Source organism: Lepisma saccharinum, chromosome 7, assembly GCF_977018435.1.
Source record: "Lepisma saccharinum chromosome 7, izLepSacc3.1, whole genome shotgun sequence".
NCBI classification, from domain to species: domain Eukaryota; kingdom Metazoa; phylum Arthropoda; class Insecta; order Zygentoma; family Lepismatidae; genus Lepisma; species Lepisma saccharinum.
The window spans coordinates 14,974,870-14,995,549 of NC_139235.1; the positions used below are offsets into that span (position 1 = coordinate 14,974,870).

General features: G+C 37.4%; 1 protein-coding gene across 1 annotated transcript; it reads right to left on the reverse strand.

The window, feature by feature from the left end:
* Window positions 1-11,987: 11,987 nt before the first annotated feature.
* Nf-YB (nuclear factor Y-box B) lies at window positions 11,988-20,601 on the reverse strand. The gene is made up of 6 exons (XM_083125806.1): window positions 20,383-20,601; window positions 19,691-19,802; window positions 17,567-17,721; window positions 15,854-16,051; window positions 14,133-14,199; window positions 11,988-12,352 (listed from the first exon to the last, which is right to left on the reverse strand). Exons 2-6 carry the CDS (start codon window positions 19,770-19,772, stop codon window positions 12,255-12,257), a joined length of 600 nt encoding a protein of 199 aa, XP_082981932.1. The 5' UTR covers window positions 19,773-19,802; window positions 20,383-20,601; the 3' UTR covers window positions 11,988-12,254.
* Between the last annotated feature and the right edge of the window lie 79 nt (window positions 20,602-20,680).

Sequence of the window (20,680 nt, forward strand, 5' to 3'; positions counted from 1 at the left end):
GCCAGTGGCGTGGCGTGACTTTTTAAAAAGTGTTGCCGGCTATCAGTACATTTATACCTGCTAGACGTTATTACAACCCCCCCCCCCCCCTTCGGTAAAGAAAACATTTCTCCGAGCTAGATATTTGTTCATTTCGTTCTTGTTTTGCTATCAGCACATTGATTTAGCTACAAACACTCCTAGAAAGAACTACCACTCATGAGACAGTTACCACGAAAATCCAGTGAATAGTGGTAGACCCTTGTCAATTCTTCATCTGTCTCCGTTTCTTTGCAATGAGCTGCGAAGGGGAAGAAGAAGATCCACACTTTTCTCGGGTCAGTTTGACGTTTGTGTGGTGAGCACTGAGCAGACGACAGAACTCCGCTCCTTTGTGGAAGGCAAGCCCAGCTGTACGTACTACTGTTGCCAACTTAGTATTTTGGAGCAAGGTTTGTCCAAATCACGAATCACACAAAGGAACTATACTTTCGTCTATTACCTAACTGGTCTCAGTTGTAGTTCAATCCAGCCTTGGCTCTGCCTCTATTTGCTTCGCAGAAATTGTATTCCTATTTAGGCGGGATTTAGCTCTTTTCTGCCAATCCGCTGTGACAACACTGGCTGCTCCGGTGGGTCTGAACGGAAAATCAGGAGTGAGGGGGATCTTGAGCCACCCCAACCAGGAATAATCATCTCCCACCCACTGGATCACTGGATATAGAAACTACATTATATAGAGTTCCACTTCAGTTCCGTTCATTCTAATTTTAAAAGTCCCATAGCTACGCATAAAAATATCTAAACAATTTATGGCAGATGTGTACCACATCCAATGCCTTTTAGAAGCCATGTATTTGGTATTTTCTCAGACATCTATAGGGTGTTGTATTAAAAAAGAAAATAATGAGTTCAGATGGTTCCCAATCAACTCGTAAGAAGTCTAACTTTGAAATATTTGTGAAAAATTTGACAAATCATTATTTGTAATATAATTAGCTGTACCTAATGACGCTCTTCAAGTACTGAAAGTAATACGTATCATTCGGTACATTTACAAAACCGAAATCCTTCAGCTCTCAGAAGTAGCAAGGAAAGCCATACGCTCAAAAGTTTATTTTTTCTTTTCAATTTTTGGTGGACAATGTGAAGAGCCGGCCAAGATTTATTTTCGTATGTAGTGGTATTAAATGCAGATACATGCGTGTGTTTTAGGATGACACGTCAATTTCTCGTTCATGTGAAAATGTAAACTTTAATGTAAGCAGAAGCATGTGCGCGTCACAGTTAAAGATTTTCACATCTACAAAGAAAATCCAAAACACATTCCCACCTCGCCGTACTCCGTGGCGGAGGGGTTAGCATAGCGCGCTATGACGCCTGAGATCCCCGTTTCGAATCCTGGCCTGCCCATGGGTGTTATTTTTTAGTGTCCATCAATTTCATCATATCATCATCACTCATCCTCATCTTCGCGATTAGCCAAAAGTGGCAGAAATGCGAAGTAAAATAAACCAAATCAATCAATCAAATATTCCCATCTTACTCCCAGAGACCTTGTAAATCCAATCCAAAATCTACCAATAGAACCTGCAGTGAGTCTCATTTATCTCGTGCATTCATCTGACTAATGTAATTTTCTTACAATTTGACTTTAGAGTTTAACATAAAATGGCGTTGTGTTTGTGTTGCATTCGATATCACAATTAGATTTTAAGCAATTTATGTCCAATTATAAGTATACCTAATACATAGGTAAAAAATAGTCCCCCCTCTGATAAAATCGCAAATTGCACCCTGTTTAAATGTCTAGGAAAGATTTCATTTCACCTAGGAATGATATCGCGATGCGATGAGTCGAGAATTGTCACAGCCTCATCTCGTCTCCTGTGTGGTGAGGTCCTTCTCGTTCTTGTTTGTGCTTATTTTTTTTTCGGCTTCCACTCTGAAGTTATGAAAACTTATTCCAAATTCACCTCATTCTCAGATAGGCTAATCGGCACTCTATTTTTTAAAAATATATATATATCTTAATATATAGGTTTAAGTATAGTTTTCCCAACACCCTCTTACAAATTTATGAAAAATATGGGTGAGGTGCAGGAGTGCATTGTAACACCCCCCCAGTTGGTCTGTCGTGTCTCTTCTCGTTCGTGTAAGTGTTCCGTTTCGGAAAATTCCATTATAAATATTCAAAAGAAAATGGGGCCAGTCATATACTCTTCTGATGAAGATTTGTACCTTATCTTCGAACCGACGCGACCACTGCTTTAGAAATGTGTACCCCCCTTACGCAAAGCAGCAATCGTCTGCAGCGTAATTGTCTGAGAGTCAATCTGATTCCATCGTTCCACACACATTTTAAACAATTTTCATCTCCTTAAAGAGGTTTCCAAGAACTTAGGTCAATGAACTAACTAGTACAAGCACAATGTAGTATAATAAGTTTACAATTAAATGTTTTGAATTTCTGTGGTAAGGACTATAATGCTTAAAATTTATAAACAATAATACTTTTTTATTGGGCGAATTGATAATAGGTAATTTTAACAGTAGCACCTTCCGTCTGCTGTCAAATTACCAAAGGGGGGTACAGGGGGTACAACTCAATTTACGGATTTAGAGGGGTACAGTACCCCCTTTCAAAAATTTGCGGGGGTACAATGTACCCCTGTACCCCCCCGTTCCTGCGCCACTGGAGGGAGGGGCTGCTCAACTTGGGACACTCTCCCAACGTTGCCAAAAAATAACGTTTGCAATAGCCAGGAGCCATTGCTTGAGGCATCATTCCCTATTCTTGGCAATTAATTGTAAATAAACAGGAATTACAAGTGTTTTACAATAGCAAAAGCAAACAGTTGGAAGGTGTAAAATTGGAAGAAAAAAAAATCTTCGGATTACAGAAAACTTGTAGTTAACGTAATTGAAGGGTATAAAAAATGCAGTAAACTTTCGTTCTTTTAACCTTCGAGCGGGCGCACCTGCGCAAAATTTACGCCAAAAGTAATTTTCTTTAATTTTCTTGTGTATCCTTTGATTTCGTCGACCTATGCTTTTCATGTATTCCTCAAATAGGTATTTTGTGTTGCATATTAGCAGTCATTGTTACTAATCCATATGTTATACTCTGTCAATTGTTGTTTATTTCAGATCAGATCACCGTGTCGTAAAGTTTGCGCTGCACGCCTGCTCCTGTTCAGTAATTATTTCGTCCGGTAATTGTTGAAAATGACTCGACAAAACGTATACATTAGCGAAATTCAACGTATCCTTCAAGTTTCTTGAATAGAATAGATTGATTGATTTTGTTTTTAAGTCTGCTTTATGCACAGAAAGGCTAATCGCGACTTGACCTACTTTGGTAGCTAGGCTCGTTCCCAGGATGTTTTGAGGGGACGGACATATCCGAAAATGTGAAAGTAAATTCTTATTATTTGTTTTATTTTACTTAGTTTATACGATATATATATATATATATATATATATATATATAGAGAGAGAGAGAGAGAGAGAGAGAGAGAGAGAGAGAGAGAGTGTGTGTGTGTGTGTGCGCGCGGTGAGGGAAGGGGGAAGCGGGAGTGAGTACACAGGATATTGCCATAGACTGCCCATAATTTTTCATATGACGTAGAGAATTTTTACTAGACTCGATCCCTCTTGAACTTGGATTGTAAAGTGTTTGTACACAGACTTGTAACATTTAGGTTTTCAGCAAGAATATCTGTCGTAAAAAGTATGACACGCGCCTGCTGATGAAAAGCGTGGTGCGCTATAAATATGTAATAAGTTACGTACTTTTTTTTTGTTTTTTTCAGCATTCTAACTTGTATTTCAATATGTTTCATTTATATTAACCTCAGATATGATATAAATAAATGTAGACCCCAAAACATTTACGTTTATATTATAAAAATCCTCGCTCATAATGAATGATACTAAATGACGTAAAAAATGCGTCACGTGCCCGCTGGTGTCACGATTATGAACGCGCCCGCTAGAAGGTTAAAGTCGCTTCGGAACTTTGTCAGTTATTCACAAGAAATTCACCGAACTCTTTCGGTCACACGGGGACATGTAGTTATTGCACGAATATGGAGTATATGATGAAAAATGATCTAGAATATGGAAATAATACGTAAAAATAACTAAAATATGTAACATATGAGCCAAAACCTAATTTATATGCAAATATGGAAAAACAAAAACTGAATTTTTTGAGTCTACATGCCATGATGCATAAAGATAAAACAAAATATAACTGATTTCAGCTTCATACTTAAATATGTATTTACATATAAATCAGTTCCCTGCTAATTACATCTCCTGAAGCCAGTTCCTTTTTTGGGGGGATTAGAAAGGTTTCTGTAAAAAAAGGCTATTTGAATACTATTTTCAGGCATGCGTTCTTCAATTTCTACCTTTTGACTGTACAAGCCCAGAATTTTTATATAGAGGGGTATGCTGATTGACAGCAAGGGATATGTTAAGCAGGAATTTTATAAAGGTCTTGTTTCAGGTTCTTTATGTTGCTTGTAGCAGTTTATTCGTCTTTTGACATAACAGAAGATATCATTATTTATATCAGTCCGTAATGCATCTGCCTACCATGCTAAAGGTGCCGGGTTGGATCCCCTGGCGGTTCAAATCCGGGAACTTTTCTAACGTTGAAAGCAGCCCCGGCGCCCACCCAGCGTCGAGTAACATGGGTACCTGGGGGAAACCCTGGGGGGTAAAGGTGCACAGGGGCGTGATGCTGATAATACATCACCCCCACTCACGACCGGATCAATAAAGTGTGGGGCATTACCCCCCCATGCATACATGGCATGGTGCTAAGCACAGGGGAGCTCTTTACTTTTTTCTTTTATCATTATTTATATCTTCCAAGCATTTTATTAGATTTGCTGACGTACTGGATATTTGGATTGGTGGTGTGGGAGTGTGGTTTGGGTATCTTGTTCCGTAAGAATGATTTTTGACGGTTGCAGTTTTTCAGTGGCGTGTGTCTTTTTTCTCTTTTTTAGATGGCTATGGGGGAGGGGGAGTTAGATTCAGTATCTGTGGGAGTGGTTGCTGGGGAGGAGGTGCCAGGAGTTTTGGTGGATGGGTTATGTGTCTTGTGTGGTTTCTTACATTATACCTTGATATCATCAATATTTTTGCTGAGTGCTTTGAAACAGTTATGGATAGTTACAATTATTGGAGGAGTTTTCCTTGGAGTGGTATGGAATTGTGCCTTAGTAAGGTTGAAGGATGTGTAAGGCTGGTTAAGTGACGCAAATTGGTTTGGCGAATCATCCCGATTTTGTGACTTTAATGCCTCTACAGAGCTTTTACGCTCTTCAGTTTTGCTAATATTCAGCGTTTTCTGTGAAGTATGGTTAGTTGTGCATGTATCACTGGCATGGGTGTGATTTAAATGAAGCATGGAACTTACTTGATTGTTTAACTTGCAAGTGTCTCTTGGCCGATGCAGCTCGTACAGATGTGATCTGGGAGTTCTCTTCGTGTTGCCATCCTTTGTTGTTCCAGTTCCCTTCCCTAATCCATTCTTCCTTGAATCCATCCTAAAGCAGAGGATGGGGAGCATCCTTTCATTGAATGTCCCTTGAATTCACTACATAAACACTGCACTGTCCTGTCACGTTAACACAGTTCATAATTTCACTAATGTAATTGGAGTCCTTTATCTATTCTGGTCATAGTACGTAGCTTGGGGCTGGTTGTTCGTCAACACTTGTCAGCATACAACCAGCTACAGTACGCAGTACCGCATCTGTAACACCGAACACTTCTTGTACATTCCGTTTTATCGGTAGACATTGAGGTCAGGGTCGGGACCCTTCTTCACTCGTTATACGAGGGTCACTATTTATATTTTTCGCCTAACAATGAAAAAACAGGAATTTGGAATTGAAAACTGCTTTATTGTTTTTTTAAGTATTCTCCTTTATGGTCAATACACTTTTGCATTCGTTCGAATCATTTGTCAAAGCAGTTTTCCAATCTTCTTGAGACACCTCCATAATATGGTTTTTGAACGCATCAACGGTGTCTTCCGCCGACGAAAATCGTTGTCCACGCAATTTATTCTTGACATTCGGGAACAAGAAGAAGTCATTGGGTGCCAAATCAAGACTGTACGGCAGATGACCCATCGATTCGATTTTTTGACTGTTCGTAAAGTCGGTTGTTAGACGAGACGTGTGACAGGTGGCATTGTCTTGATGAAGAATGATCCGACAGCGTTTGTTTGTTTTCCGTATTTCACCGAAGACCTCTGGCAAACAAATTGTTGTGTACCATTCAGAGTTGACCGTTCTATGTTCCTCTAAAGGCACAGTTGCCACATGACCAGTTTTCCCGAAAAAAACAGGCGACCATTTGTTTCGATGTGCTTCGAGCGCAAACAACTTTTGTTGGATTGGGTTCATCTTGAAACACCCGTACAGTCGACTGCTGTTTACGTTCCGGCTCATATGCATATATCCATGATTCGTCACCTGTTACAATCTTATATACTTCTTTTGAAGCACCACGATTGTATTTATTGAGCATTTCTTTGCACCAATTGACCCGAGCGTCTTTTTGAGTTTTTGTCAAATTGTGTGGGATCCAACGAGAACATACCTTTCTCACAGCTAAATGATCATGTAATATTTTATATATGCTGGTGGAACTAATGCCTATGGTTGCCTCAATCTCACAGTATGTCACATGACGATCTTGCAGTATTAGGTTTTGCACAGCATCAATGTTTTCTTGAACAACAACTGATTTTGGACAACCTTCGCGAATCTCGTCGGTGAGCGAATGGCGGCCACGATTAAATTCGTTATACCAGCGTTTCACAGTGGCAAAGGATGGGGCTTCATCGCCAAATGTGGAAGTAAGTTGATCGATGCACTCTTGTCTTGATAATCCATGTCGAAAATCGTAAAAAATCATCGCACGAAAATGTTCATGAGTTAATTCCATTTTATTGTTGTCGCGCAATCTCCAAGGCAACATAAACAACACAAATCAAGCTATTTACAAAACATTTGAAGTACGTTATGGTCAATAACGCCAGACGATTCCGTGCAAACGTCAAATCGCGCCTAACTTCAATCAGTGTTGCCAAGGCTCAAAATATAAATAGTGACCCTCGTAGGCATGTTACTCACCAGGGGAAGAGAAGCAACATTCACACAGCCGAACACAGCCTAAACTGTATTTCTACATGGTCTATCCAAAAATACCTACCCAGTGCAGAGGTGACCAATCACAGAGCAGCTTTCTGCAACAATGTTCCCTCAGTGTACTCTGGAAGTGAACTGTCTTAACGAAAATTTGAAGAAAATTAGTTATGCCCACCCACACTGCCGACACAAAATATTGCGAGCGAATGGATGAGTTTGACTTTTAGTCCACTTTATACACAGACTAATTGAGGTTGGACCTACAGTTTAAAGTAAGATCTGAACCACTGTATGTCTCCACAGGGTATCGAATCCAAGATCTCTTGAATACATCAACATTACCACTATGCCATCAGGGAGATTGCAGGAAGCTGTATCAAAGTGATTGAAATAAATTGGACAAAATTTTTACACACAAGGAATCAAAAACTGGTCACATGATACGAAAAGTGCTTGGAATACCTTGGTGACTAGTTATAAAAAAGTTAAATGTTCATTCGTTTTTGTCCAATATTTTTTTTTCTTTTTAATGTGTTTTGTTTTAAACAGAGGGGTGTTAACTTACTTTTTGATTTACCCTCATATAAACAGGTCACTTTTGATAGATTGTTTTCTCCCACAGGCAATGTGGCTGATCAAATTGTTTTTGTTGTTTTGAATTATTATTTACTAGATTTTTCAGCCCACCAAATTTTGATTCTACCTAGGTATAGCTCTGTTAGTTATTGAAATAAGAATAGTTGACATGGACAGACACATAGACATGATCAACACTGATTAGTATTCAAGCTAAATGCGCAATCTAAATTAAGGGATTTTTTAATGAATCAATATCCAAGTGTGGGTGGACCAAACCAAAATATGCATCACTGTTCATTTGTTTTCCAGTGCTTTACATACTAGTCCATATTTCAGTTTGTATGTGGAAGGATTGTAGGAGCTGCAGTAGCTCAGTTGTTAGGGCGTCAGACTACCATGCGAGACACCCGGGTTCGATCCTGACGGGAGGAGGACCGCAATTTTTTCTACCTGTTCAAGTGGCTCCTGCACCCACCCAGCATCGTATAACGTTGGTACCTGGAGGACACACTGATGGCAAAGGCAGCCAGGGGCATGGTGATGATCACATCAACCCCCCTTCAGTGATATCAAGAAATTGTGGGGTCATACCTCTGCACCCCCTATATGCCTTAATGGTGTAGTGCAAAGCACAGGGGAGCATTTTACCTTTATACTTTTTATGCAGACGTATCGAAGCCCTCATCATCAAAAAGGCAGCAACTTACACTACCTCCATCTATGCTGATGCTCTCATATCCATTCTACTAGCTTCTGACGAAGAAGGCTCATAAGATTGTTCAGTGTCCTTGCAGGTAAGATCCTCTCAATACTCGATATTGGTAGTGATTTGCCTGGTGTTCCTCCACTTATCCTGTCCCTGCACTGCTGATTTACATGGCTCTAACTGCCCTCCCAAAGGTAAAAAACACCAATGCTTGAATACAAGCACCTGATTTTGAAGCTTCAATCACAGAATCCCAATTTTACTGACTTTTATACAGATAGTTTCAAATCAGTCGGATTTTCCTTTGCAGACTCTCGAAGTTACAGCTATGGTAATACTTTTATATTCCCTCTTCATCCCAATGCAAGTTTTACAATGATATCAACAAGAAAACGTAAGGGCGGGTCATATTTTCTGATTGTATCAACACTTGATTGTTCTCAAGTTACCTTTCTCTGATCATGAAATTAAACAACGTTACAATATGTTCTTACAGTCATTTAAGGTAAATTTCAAGAAAAAAATACATGGTATTTCAAACAGTAAATAAGAATGAATGACACACAATATATGGAAAGAAAGAAAAATGGAAGAAATATTTATCATTGTTCACCTCGTTGTGCATGCTTCTTTATTATTATGGAAACAGGATTTTATGAATTGATTCTCCCATCTTGCCACGTACGTTCACTTGCAACACATTTTTCACGCAAATATTCATTAGTACAGCCATGTTACAACAGCTGAACTACGGCCAATGTCTGCTGATTGGAGAAAAATCGCAGGTCAACTTTGACCACAGATCGCAGGGACTTAATCTCAATTCAACTTTATACAACACAAAATCAGAGTTCAACTTGACTGTAGATCAATTTTACTGGCTAATAGAGGATCAACTGATTTCTACAATCGGGCCTAAGTAGCACGATCATATTGACTAAATATTCCTTCTGGGTTAGGCTGTGAACATTTCAGCAGCTTCTCGTATACATATGTAAAGCTACAAAATTTTCACAAAGTAGCAATTTTGTGCAGAAATAATAGGGGAGAAAATTGCTTAATGGAATGACATGATTAAATTTTTGTTATTTAGCATCGCTTTTGTGCCACTTTTGAGCTAATCACAACAATGAGGATGAGTGACGATATGATGAAATTGATGAAGGGACACTTAACTAAATACATCCACGCTCAGGCCGGGAATCGAACACAGGACCCCTGGTATCATCGTAGCATGCTATGCTAGCCACTCTGCCATGGAGATCAGTGCTCAACCTGCAGTTGGTCAACATGTTAGCGCTGCGCTATTGTAAAATACGAAAGCTCTTCGAGACACAGTCTAGCTGCCTTTTGTTTTGTTACGGTTGGGAAAATATAACAGGGGGAGCATTCCCTTTCGTTATTAGGAGCTGTGCTGTGATCTTGTACACAAATCGCCAAAATGTTAGCGTGACGCTCACCTGTCGACCAACCACGGGACTGATTTTTTTGTTTTCATGAATTTTATTGGTCTTCTTGTGTTTAACTGACTCTTTTTCATGATGGGCAATACTCATATATTACAATGGTTAATGGACGATAGAAACCATGAAAGTGAATGTGAGGAGCGGTGCAATATTCAGAAGATAGTCATGTGGAGAAGCTTGGTGTAAGTGACCATGAATTGTGAAGTATCAGCCATCGAAAATGACCAAAAAACTCAAAGTAAACAGTACACTGAACATGACGAAACAACAATATGGTATATTCACATAATGAACAAAAAGTGATATTGAGAACCAAAAAAGATCAAAGAAATTTTAAAAAATGAAGGTGTTAGTGTCGTGCTAACATGTAGACCATCGGCATTACTCCAACATAGTAGACCAACACCGGGTTAATATACTGCTGGACAAAAAAAACCGGACACCTTAATATTTGACATCTGAATTGCAATTACTTATGAATTACGCTCTCAGTTAAGTATTGAACAATTGAACATTCATTATTGAACATTTTGCATAGTTCTCCATTTACTATTTATTTATTTATTTACTCGTATTTACTTATTTGGGACACCTAGTAGGCTCAAAATTAATTTCATGCAATTTTGTTTTAATTTATTGATTTTCAATTCCTGTTGATGTTATTTTGTTTAATGTCTAGAGGCGCATGAATTTTGGTTCATAGTAACCATAGTAACAGATATTATTGATATTGTCATTTCTGGTGTTTATCTTGCAAGTGTATTGTAAGTTTGCTATCTTGAAAATGAGACGTGAAGAGGTAGTAAAAGCAGTAGCTCTTCGTGATGATGGTCGTATATTGCTAGGGTGCTAAATATAGCACAAAGTACTATCCATGAAGGTCTCAGACGGTATGATGCAACTGGTTCCTATGGTAGAAGACCGGGTTCTGGTCGGAAACGATGCACAACAGCACGGGAAGATCGTTTCATGTGTATCATAGTCTTAACGGAACCATCGTACGACTTCAAATATTGTGGCACGGCATTTGAGAAATGTTCATAGAGCTGTGGTTTCTTCACGAACAGTTCGTAGAAGACTAAATGAAAGTGGTTTATCATCTCGGAGGCTGGCTACACGTCCCTGGTTGTTAGCACGTCACCGGAAGCGAAGACTGGAATTTGCTACACAACACTTACATTGGAATGTGGAGCAGTGAGAAAAGGTTTTATTCTCCGATGAGTCAAAATTCAACCTACGTTCATCAGACGGGTGTGAACAAGTGTACAGAAAACCTAGTGAGCGTTATGCACAATGTTGTTTCGTTGAAATAACACCCTTTCGAGGCGGTGGTGTAATGGTCTGGGGAGGTATTTTTTTACAAGGACGTACAGAGTTGGTTCTTGTAGAGAATGGGGCAATGACAGCTCGCAGGTATATTACAGAATGTTTTGCAGATCATGTAGTACCATATGCACCATTCATAGGCCCAGATTTTGTTTTTATGCATGACAATGCGCGTCCTCACATTGCAAATATTGTCACGGAGTACCTGGACAAAGTTGGGATTACGCGATGAGAATGGCCACCACAAAGTCTGGACCTAAATCTGATAGAGCATGTCTGGGATCAACTGAAATGACATATCAGAAACCGTGCAATAGTTCCAGGAACAATTGAAGAGCTAAGACTTGCTATTCAAGAAGAATGGGAGCAATTGGACCAATAAGTGATTGCCAACCTTATTCGAAGTATGCCACGGAGGTTACAAGTTGTAATTGATGGCAGGGGAGGTAACACCCGCTACTAGACAGCTTATATACCCCACCAGTAGCACTTAACAATATAAAAACAAAATATTGCTAAGATTTTTTTTTCTAATTTTTTTTGGTAGTTTTCTGTAACTTTCGTTTATGTTCTAATTTAACTTATTAACAATAAATTTTAATTTGCTTTCTGTTGAATATATTCAGGTTTTTTTATTTCCAATAATTTCTGCAACATTTAGTTAGCCTTCGAATCAGAATTTATGCGTTATCACAAAAAATGCAAGTGTCCGGTTTTTTTTGTCCAGCAGTATAGAATAATAGCACAAAATAATATTTGAAAAATTTAATACTTCCTTTGTCAATTACATGAAAACTGATACAACTGACACATGTAACAAAACATTAAAATGAAAAAGAATGAAAACATACAATCCACATGTATAGTACAGTAAAAAAATCCTTCAGTTGGTCTGCGTGCACTCAAGAGTGAACAATCCAAGTAAGCATCACTTTTCCACCAAGTACACCACAGATCCAGTCTTGCCACTTGTACACTGTGATCCTGAGTGGTCCAATGCAAACTGAAGCATTGGCTTCATGTCAACTGAAACTGTTGAATTGGTTCTGGATATGCATAAATCACTTCCTGCTGTCCGTTTTGATCTGTTAGAATATTCCCTGCCAGAGTTTGAGCTGAAAAATAAAAATGGTACAATGTTTCTACAAGAAAACTACATTCAATTATAACAACTCACTATTCATTTCCATTATGGAAATTAGCAAATTAGGGATGGCCGAATCTGAAAAATTTTTATCTGGATATTGGATAATTTGCTAACCAAATTTCGAATATCCAAAATTTCCGGATATTTGAATGTGTGCATTATCTGGACAGTTTTACACATAGTTTACCCATTTTACGGACTAACCACATGTTCCTTAATTTGTTGTTTTTGTATTTCACTGCATGGACTTTCTACAATTTCTTCATCAAATGTGTTCTATCCATATATCCCTACTATCTGGATATTCAGATTATCCAGATTATTCATAGCATCCAAAATGGACATCGGTTAATTTCAAGTTTGGATATCTGTTATCTGGTTTTTGTGGGCATCCCAAAAGCATTTTTTTTTTAAAAAAAAAAGAAGTTTACTCCTGTGGACTCATTGTAATCGTAAAACATGTTTGTAAATTTGTATGCTTAATTCCATGTGCACATTTTTCCATATACAAATTTCAAATCTCAGTGTGTGCCACATTTTTTAGCATCTCAAACGAATGGCTGGAGCATTAAGCTAGGCTACAACTACACTATGTTTGGACTTGAAAGTGTCGCCATAATATTAACAGAAAATCTTATGTGCAGTGGCAAAACTTCATAACCTTACATGTAATTCACATGTATTTCAACAAGAGAACACATTCATGTGAACTGCATTGAAATTATGAACAAATAAAGAAGTTTCTCCACTGCAAGTAGAGCTTTTCTTCATATCATTAACTCTATCATGATTCTGGCTATGTGAACACCTTCAGAATCTCAATGCTTTGTAACTTTTTGCAGATATGGAGAGACGTTCGATGGCAATGGCCCTCTTATGCCTTATTTTGTGTCACTCTTCTGCCACTTCCGAGTTATCATGATGATGATTATATAAATTGATGAAATTCACAGTGGCATACTTATGTCAGGAAATCTTGAGTCTAGCATTTGATGTGCTTGGACAAGGAGACGGTACTCTCTTACAGATGGACTGATCCAGTTCATTTGTGTTGCATTGAACTATTATCGGTACAAATCCGTAAGTCCAACAAATCTTCTTTTCTAACTACAGAGTGGTCACAAAGTGAGCATAACTCCATTTATTTTCAACACCATGATGGTTATGGTTGAATGCTTGATATGGACACATATCTGATGGCGTAAGAGTCTGGAACCTCTGTATAGAGACAGTCATTTTTGTAGCACAGCCGAATTCTGTGAATGTCCTGGCACACCTCGTGTTGCAAGAGTGTCATTACCTGAATAAGACCTGTCCCGATGATGGATTGGAAGAGGTTCTGAAGATTAATCAGCTCCCTCAGCCTGTCTCCAAGAAGTTCCGACCTCACCTCTGTGGTTTATCAATGACAGAGTCGGAATTAACCGGTCTCGCAAAACACGTGCACACGACCCCCTGATTACTTCCTCAAAAAATCTGCCAGAACATGGCACATGGCTGTGCTACGAAAACAACTGTCCCCGTACCGATGCTCCGGACTCTTAAACCATCAGGAATGTGTCGACATCAAGCATTCAACCATAACCATCGTAGTGTCGAAAATAAAGGAGGGTACATCCACTTTGTGACCACTCTGTATAGTACATTCTGTAGCATCAACAGACAGATGTTTAAGGATACTTGTCTTGTCTTGCAGCATAGCTGAGTGGTACAATAAAAAAGTAAAATGATAAATGAATCAAACTTACTAAATGCTTCTTCACCAAGTTCTTCATATTGCTCAGTAGGATGTAACGATTTGTCTCCCTTTGTGGCCTGCAACAAAAACATTATGAACAGCTCAAAAAAGAGAGAAAAGGACATGCACACATGACACACAAGATTCTACATACAGAACCATGATAAACAGATTAGATATTGCTCCAAATTTTTCCATTTGCAAAGTTAGTAATGAATTTTAAGGACAAAAGCAATTTAAGATTTATCAAAGAAAGTTTTTCAAAAGCATAATTAAATGAAATCTTACATACACTTCTATACACTACAAAATGTATTTATTAGAATTGCCCATCTTGCCACAGTAATAATTTTATGAATAACAAAATAAGTTCTTCCTGTAAAATGACTTTCTTTATTCTGTTGATGCCTCACAAAGGCAATGCAAATGCAGTCAAGTAATATCTGCAGATAAAAGTAATAAAATTAGCCCTATCATTGGATTTAATAATAACTGTGCCGTATATGTTTGACAAGCAATACAATTTCTCTCCCCCATCGTTTTATCACTTCTCATGATTCTCGTGTTTAAAACTAAATAGTGCTATTTAATAAAGGTAAACAATACTTTGTGTGGAAGATATTGTTACACATATTAAATATAAACATTAGACTGACAAGAAAAAGAAAATATGTCACCATTTAACATGACTATATGACAGCAGTATCCATGTATATCTTTGTCCCTTAAGCCTAACAAATATTTTTTTAAAAAAATTAAAAATACCCAAAAGTGATGAATGGAAATGACCATTTTCACCTGTTCTTCACATGCCACAGGACAGGATTTATACAATTTTTACACAAACACAATATGGTCTCTTTTGTTAAAAAATACCACAAAATTACCAAAATGATTCTTTAAAAAAAATACCCAATTCTTACACTATATTTTCACTAAACACTCACTGTACAAAATGATATGATACATATTACCATTTTGTATCCTAACTCTTGATTTCATGATAGTGAACGTATAATAAATAGGCTATACGTCAACAAGTCACTAACTTTTTCCGCGAGCCTAACTTTCAAAGGTTGTTGGAACTTGAAGTAAGACTTGAAGCTTTCCTGGTGGCGAATGATGAATAGATTCTCTCGGGCTATTGACCATATCATCACGGAAGCAATAGCCAGTCATTCATGAAGAAAAAGATAATCTTAATCGCAACACGGGGCTTGAACTCTAACTAGAACTCGAACCCTGAAGATGAGTGTGATGTTAGCTCTCGAAAGCTTGGAATATTTTCCACAACTCACCTGGTCGATAGCCCGAGAGAGAATCTATTCATCATTGTTGGAACTTGTTGCTTCACCCCAAGTGGATAGTGGCAGGTGCCACCGAAATTAATAGAACCTTTGTAAGTAAGTCTCGTGGAAAAAGTTGGTAACTTGTTCACGTATATTTATTAACTCCTGATGATGTAATTTCCAATCCATTTTTAATCCTCAGGAAGAATAGGGGATTCAAGTTGTTTAATTGGGCACATTATCTGGGGCTTTGGGTACTAGTGACATCAGTAACGCACACCTTGAATTTCAAACAGTTTTCACACTGCATGGATTTGCACCTTAATATATTGACTTTCCCTCATAAATTCAGCTGGGTTATCTTACATCACACCTTTTATTATTTGTTATTTTTCAAAAAGGAATTTAAAAAAAAAGGTAATTTATTTAAAAACAATCATACCTCTCTGTATTTCTGAAGATATAATTTCAAAGGTTCCACATAATTGTCGAAACCAAGCGTTGTCATGGCAAAGAGAATATCTTCCCCGTTGATTGTTTTCCGCTTCTCCATATGACACCTGTCACTGGCTTCACTGGTAATAAAGCTTATGAATTCCGAAACACATTCCTGAACACACTCACGTGCATCTTTGGCTATCTGAAATTAGAAAAAAACTTCATTGTTATTTTTGTAATATACAGCAGAACTCCAATATTACTTTCCCACATTATACATTCAACCTTGATATTCCCAACTTAACAAAATTCTATACAATTTTATTCGATTCTCTCACATTTCAAGTTTTTCAGCTGTGTTCCTCTGAAAACGTAAAATTGAGGTTCCACTGTAAACAGCTGATAAGACTTTAGCAATAATATTAGTCAAAATTTCTCCAATTTACCAGTTTATGGAAACACAAAAATTGAAGAGAGACTGGCATAGTGTTTACTTTGAATTCCATTCATAAACTTCAAGACTGACCTCATACTATGGAAGTCTACAAAGTGGTTCTAAGGTTCACCTAACCTCTAATGAATGAGTATGGGGGGAACAGGATTAAGATAGCTGCTGGAGCATGGTGCTGATCATGTCACCACCACATCCCCTGTATGTCTTCATGGAATGTTGCAGTGTGTAATGCTTATTTTTACCTTTATCACTTTTTGAAAGAACAAGCATGACAAGACAGAAATCTCTTCAGGGCATCAACATAAGTGTAGTTTCGATCTTTTTTTGACGGTAAGTTGAAAATCCATTCAATACAGATCAGTACCAACCAATGTTTAAATAAAAGTAAATAACAAAAGCAACAAATGAGAATCTGTACAGTCGTTAGAAAACATGGTTACAAAATTGATGTGTTTGTGTGCATAATATATGCGTGTGTATTTTGGAACAGATACACATCATTAATTAATTTCTAGACATTTCTGGAAAACAACTTATGTGACGATTTCCATGTTATTAAAGAGCGAAGTTAGAGTTGGATGGCTAACAGTTCCGAATGTTTAATGATTGTTTGCAAGTTTTATAGAAGTATTACAAATTACTTTCGAATACTGGAAGAACTTGGAGAACACAGTCGAAAGCTTCATTAAGTATTATTTACCAGAAAAAATACGATCTGAAATGTAGCTTATGCAAGCAGCTGTTTTTATGATTTCTGGTCGATTCAGACACATGCGAAGCTCGAAGGAAGTTTCGTCCCCACGACTAGGAGTTTTATTTTAATGCTAAGAGCCCTAAACCTGGCCCACGTAACAACAAAAAGATTTAGGGATATTACATTAATGTTAAAGCTAATCTGTGTGATGCAATACCTCTTTGCACTCTGACATGTGAAGTAGATGGCAACAGCAACCTCTATCCAAGATGACAGTAATCGAATGGCTGCTTGCAATCAAAGAATCATATGGATGTACACAGAAGGGAAAATAATCATCCAGAAAAAATGAAGTAAGTAATCACTAAGACTTCAAAGCATGTGTTAACAAACATACCATATTTAGAAATTGAACCATGTAAAAATGACTGTCCAGCATGATAAATTTAGAATTAAACAATCAAAACTTCAGATGTTACATGATTTTTGTATCACGTTGCACATAGAAAAAATAATTGGCAACAATATCTCCTCTACTCCAATGCAACCAAGTCTTCCTACGAACCTACCTTCCCAGATCTTGGTATTGCCTTTTTCATAATTCTAGCAACATTGGCAATAGGCAAGAACCTATCTTGCTCTCTTAAGGGATGACTTGACTTATCTCCACCATCATGATTCGAATCATCTGTATTTTCAGCAGCAAGTCCTCCGTCTCCATCATCTGTAACAAACAAGAAAGTGATGATTGTGTAAATTAACTAAAAGGTTTCAAAATAATAATTATACTTTGAATATTACACAGGGTGTCTACAAAAATGACAAATCCAAAATTCTAGACCATTTTTTCTATTTCTTAACATTTATTTAAATGCCTCATAGTTAGGCACAGTTGGAAATTAAGAAAAATATATTCTTATTCAATGAAAAACCCCTACCACAAGTTAGGTAAACATAAAAACTGGAGCTGTACTTTAACAATAGATTTAGACTTGCTTGAATTATAAATGGATGTAAAAATTAATGCTTCAGACTTCATCCTAAATGAGGAATGGCCACATTACTTTATTTAATATTTTTACAAAACTTCACACATACACAAATGTAATTCTTAAGAAACAAAGTGAACAAATATTAATAACAATTCAATACACATCCAAATATTAAATTTTATCAAATCCCAGTATAACAATGTAAATAGCAAAAATTCTTGACTTTTTCTTAACTTCCTTGACCTACCTATTGATTTCTTGACTGGTAGACACCCTGTATACATCAAAACTGCATACGATTGAATGACTACCCACAGTTATTGTGTATTCCATTTGTCATGACTAAGCATTTAATCTGAAGATTGAAGATGACTATTCAAGTTGTGTGTATTTGTGAATCTTAATTGATGAGAACATAACTCATGTAAAGCGATATGGAGAGAAGTGTGTACATGACTTCTTGGAAGGAGGGTGAAGAAGTTGTGCTGCTACAATGAAGGATATTCCACTAATGAGTTGAATTTAATCAGATCTCGGTAACATTTCGGTATATCGGAGACACATTAAAATCGGATGTATTCTGTTTTGCATGGTTCGTACTTACCAATTGTGTATTGCGGAACATAGTTCAAGGTGCCATTATGCTTTTTACACAAAAACAAACACAATTTTTCACATAGAGAGTAGTTTATTTTATTCCTTTTTTCACTTCTGTAACACACAATATGGCGGGCAAGAAGAAATTGTAAGCACTGAATGAATGGAAGACAGGGACTGGAAAATACCAATAGCAACAACCTTTCTTGCCGATACTATCACTCAGAAACATAGCTGCCACATCCACTGATCTGAAACCAACTTCGAAAAGCACAGGAAGTAACAAATCACATATTTAAGAGTAGACTCATCTGTTCAGCAGGTTGATTTGTGAACATGAAGTGTGTCACAAATTTATTAACCTTTGTGTAGACACTGTTATGAGCTGGGATAATGTGAAAAGGTAAGAAACGAAGGTAACAGCTTCATACATCGGAGACACATTTCTTCAATTTTACACAAGAAACTACTTAAGGAAATGAGTTTCTCCAAGGTTTAGAACATTCGTCGAGGTATTTTCTGTCATCGTGGAATATATTTGACCGTGAAATCATGTATTTTTCAAGATAAATATCTCACTGACGCACAATTGCCATTGCTTTCATTTGCTTACCCTAGAACAACCTGATGCTGCGTACGTTTGCTGACGTAAGCCCCTGTCAGTGTTTCAACCTCCCCTTTTTTTAATATGCTTGCCTAACGTAACCAAACCTAACCTTATCGGAAATGGTTTGTGGGGCTATTGGTCAGCTACCATGCATAATGGATCGTGGGGCTATCCATCAGCTACCCATGCATAATGTATAATTTCCACCAGTGACGAACACGATAGTAGGTATTTTTCAGTGAAGAAGGTTGAAACACTGCATAGCTACAACGGTAGTCAAGATGTGCACACCATATTGTGTGTTCCGGAAGCGAAAAAAGGAATTAAAAAAAACACTCAGAATGTGAAAAATTGAGTTTGTTTTCGTGTAAAAAGCATAATGGCACCTTGAACTATGTTCCGCAATACACAATTGGTAAGTATGAACCATGCGAAACACACAATATCCGATTTCAATGTGTCTCCAATATATAAAACTGGTACCGAAACGAACTTACCATCAGGATCCCCATGAACTATGAACTGGCCGTCGTGTAAAAATGTATTCCCTAAGTCATCACTACTTGTACTATTTTCCATCAGCTCTGCCTTGAGGACCGACGTCTTGACCTGTAAACAACAAATTCATTTTATGACAGTACACACATTTCAAATAAAGGTAAACTGTAAACAAAATATGTTCAATTTTATGTGAAACAAGTATGAAGAAATTTAAGTCGGAAAATAAAATCAGCAGCATTGGCCTTGATATCAAAATCACTACAGAATGAAGTTCCGCCAATCCAGCTGGTACAATATATACCCAAATCATCTCATTCCCACCTATATACTGGACAGTTGTATAATTTTGGGGTTGTAATTCTACTAATTCTCATCAGTAAAAATAACACCCTTCCACCTGTTTTGGCTGTTTCCAGATTTTTTTTTCGGAATGCAACGTTTGCTTCCTTTTTCTCAACACTTCAATGGAAACTAACCTCAAAATGTTTATCAATGACTATGCAAACAAGGCTCTCTACTCACACGAAACAGATACGTGTTCACCTTTACAGACGCGATTTAATCAAAATAACTATGAGAACTAGTCACAGAAATGGTTCAGGATGTATGTTTATTTCAAAATACAATTTCAATTAGTTAATGTTTCCAAAAAACAGCAGACTGTAAAACGCAAATCAAACCTTCTTACCTTTTCAAAAACCTTCAACGCGAAAAAATTATGATCTCCAAGTACTTTAGCGGCCCCGTTCAAAACGAACTTAGCCTAATTCACTTTGCAAAATAATGCCAAACTTCCACTGTTTCAAAATGATACTTAATTACAACTTGACATTACTTAAATAATCAGCACTTATTCGTAATACAAAAATTCACAACTCTCTACTACACAAGCAGCCATTTACTTCTGTGCAGTGTTGCCAGTGCCACCAAATAACATATGTGTTGCCACGGAATAAAATGATTCCACGATTTTCGATTTTAAAATA

Bases quoted from the DNA above. Each gene is read 5' to 3' on its own strand.
- Nf-YB (XM_083125806.1), bottom strand. From the start codon at position 19,772: ATGGAAAATAGTACAAGTAGTGATGACTTAGGGAATACATTTTTACAC. The intron at 17,722-19,690 runs GTAAGTTCGTTT...TGTTTGTTACAG, and splicing joins AGTTCATGGGGATCCTGATG to ATGATGGAGACGGAGGACTT. The intron at 16,052-17,566 runs GTAGGTTCGTAG...TTCTAATTTCAG, and splicing joins CAATACCAAGATCTGGGAAG to ATAGCCAAAGATGCACGTGA.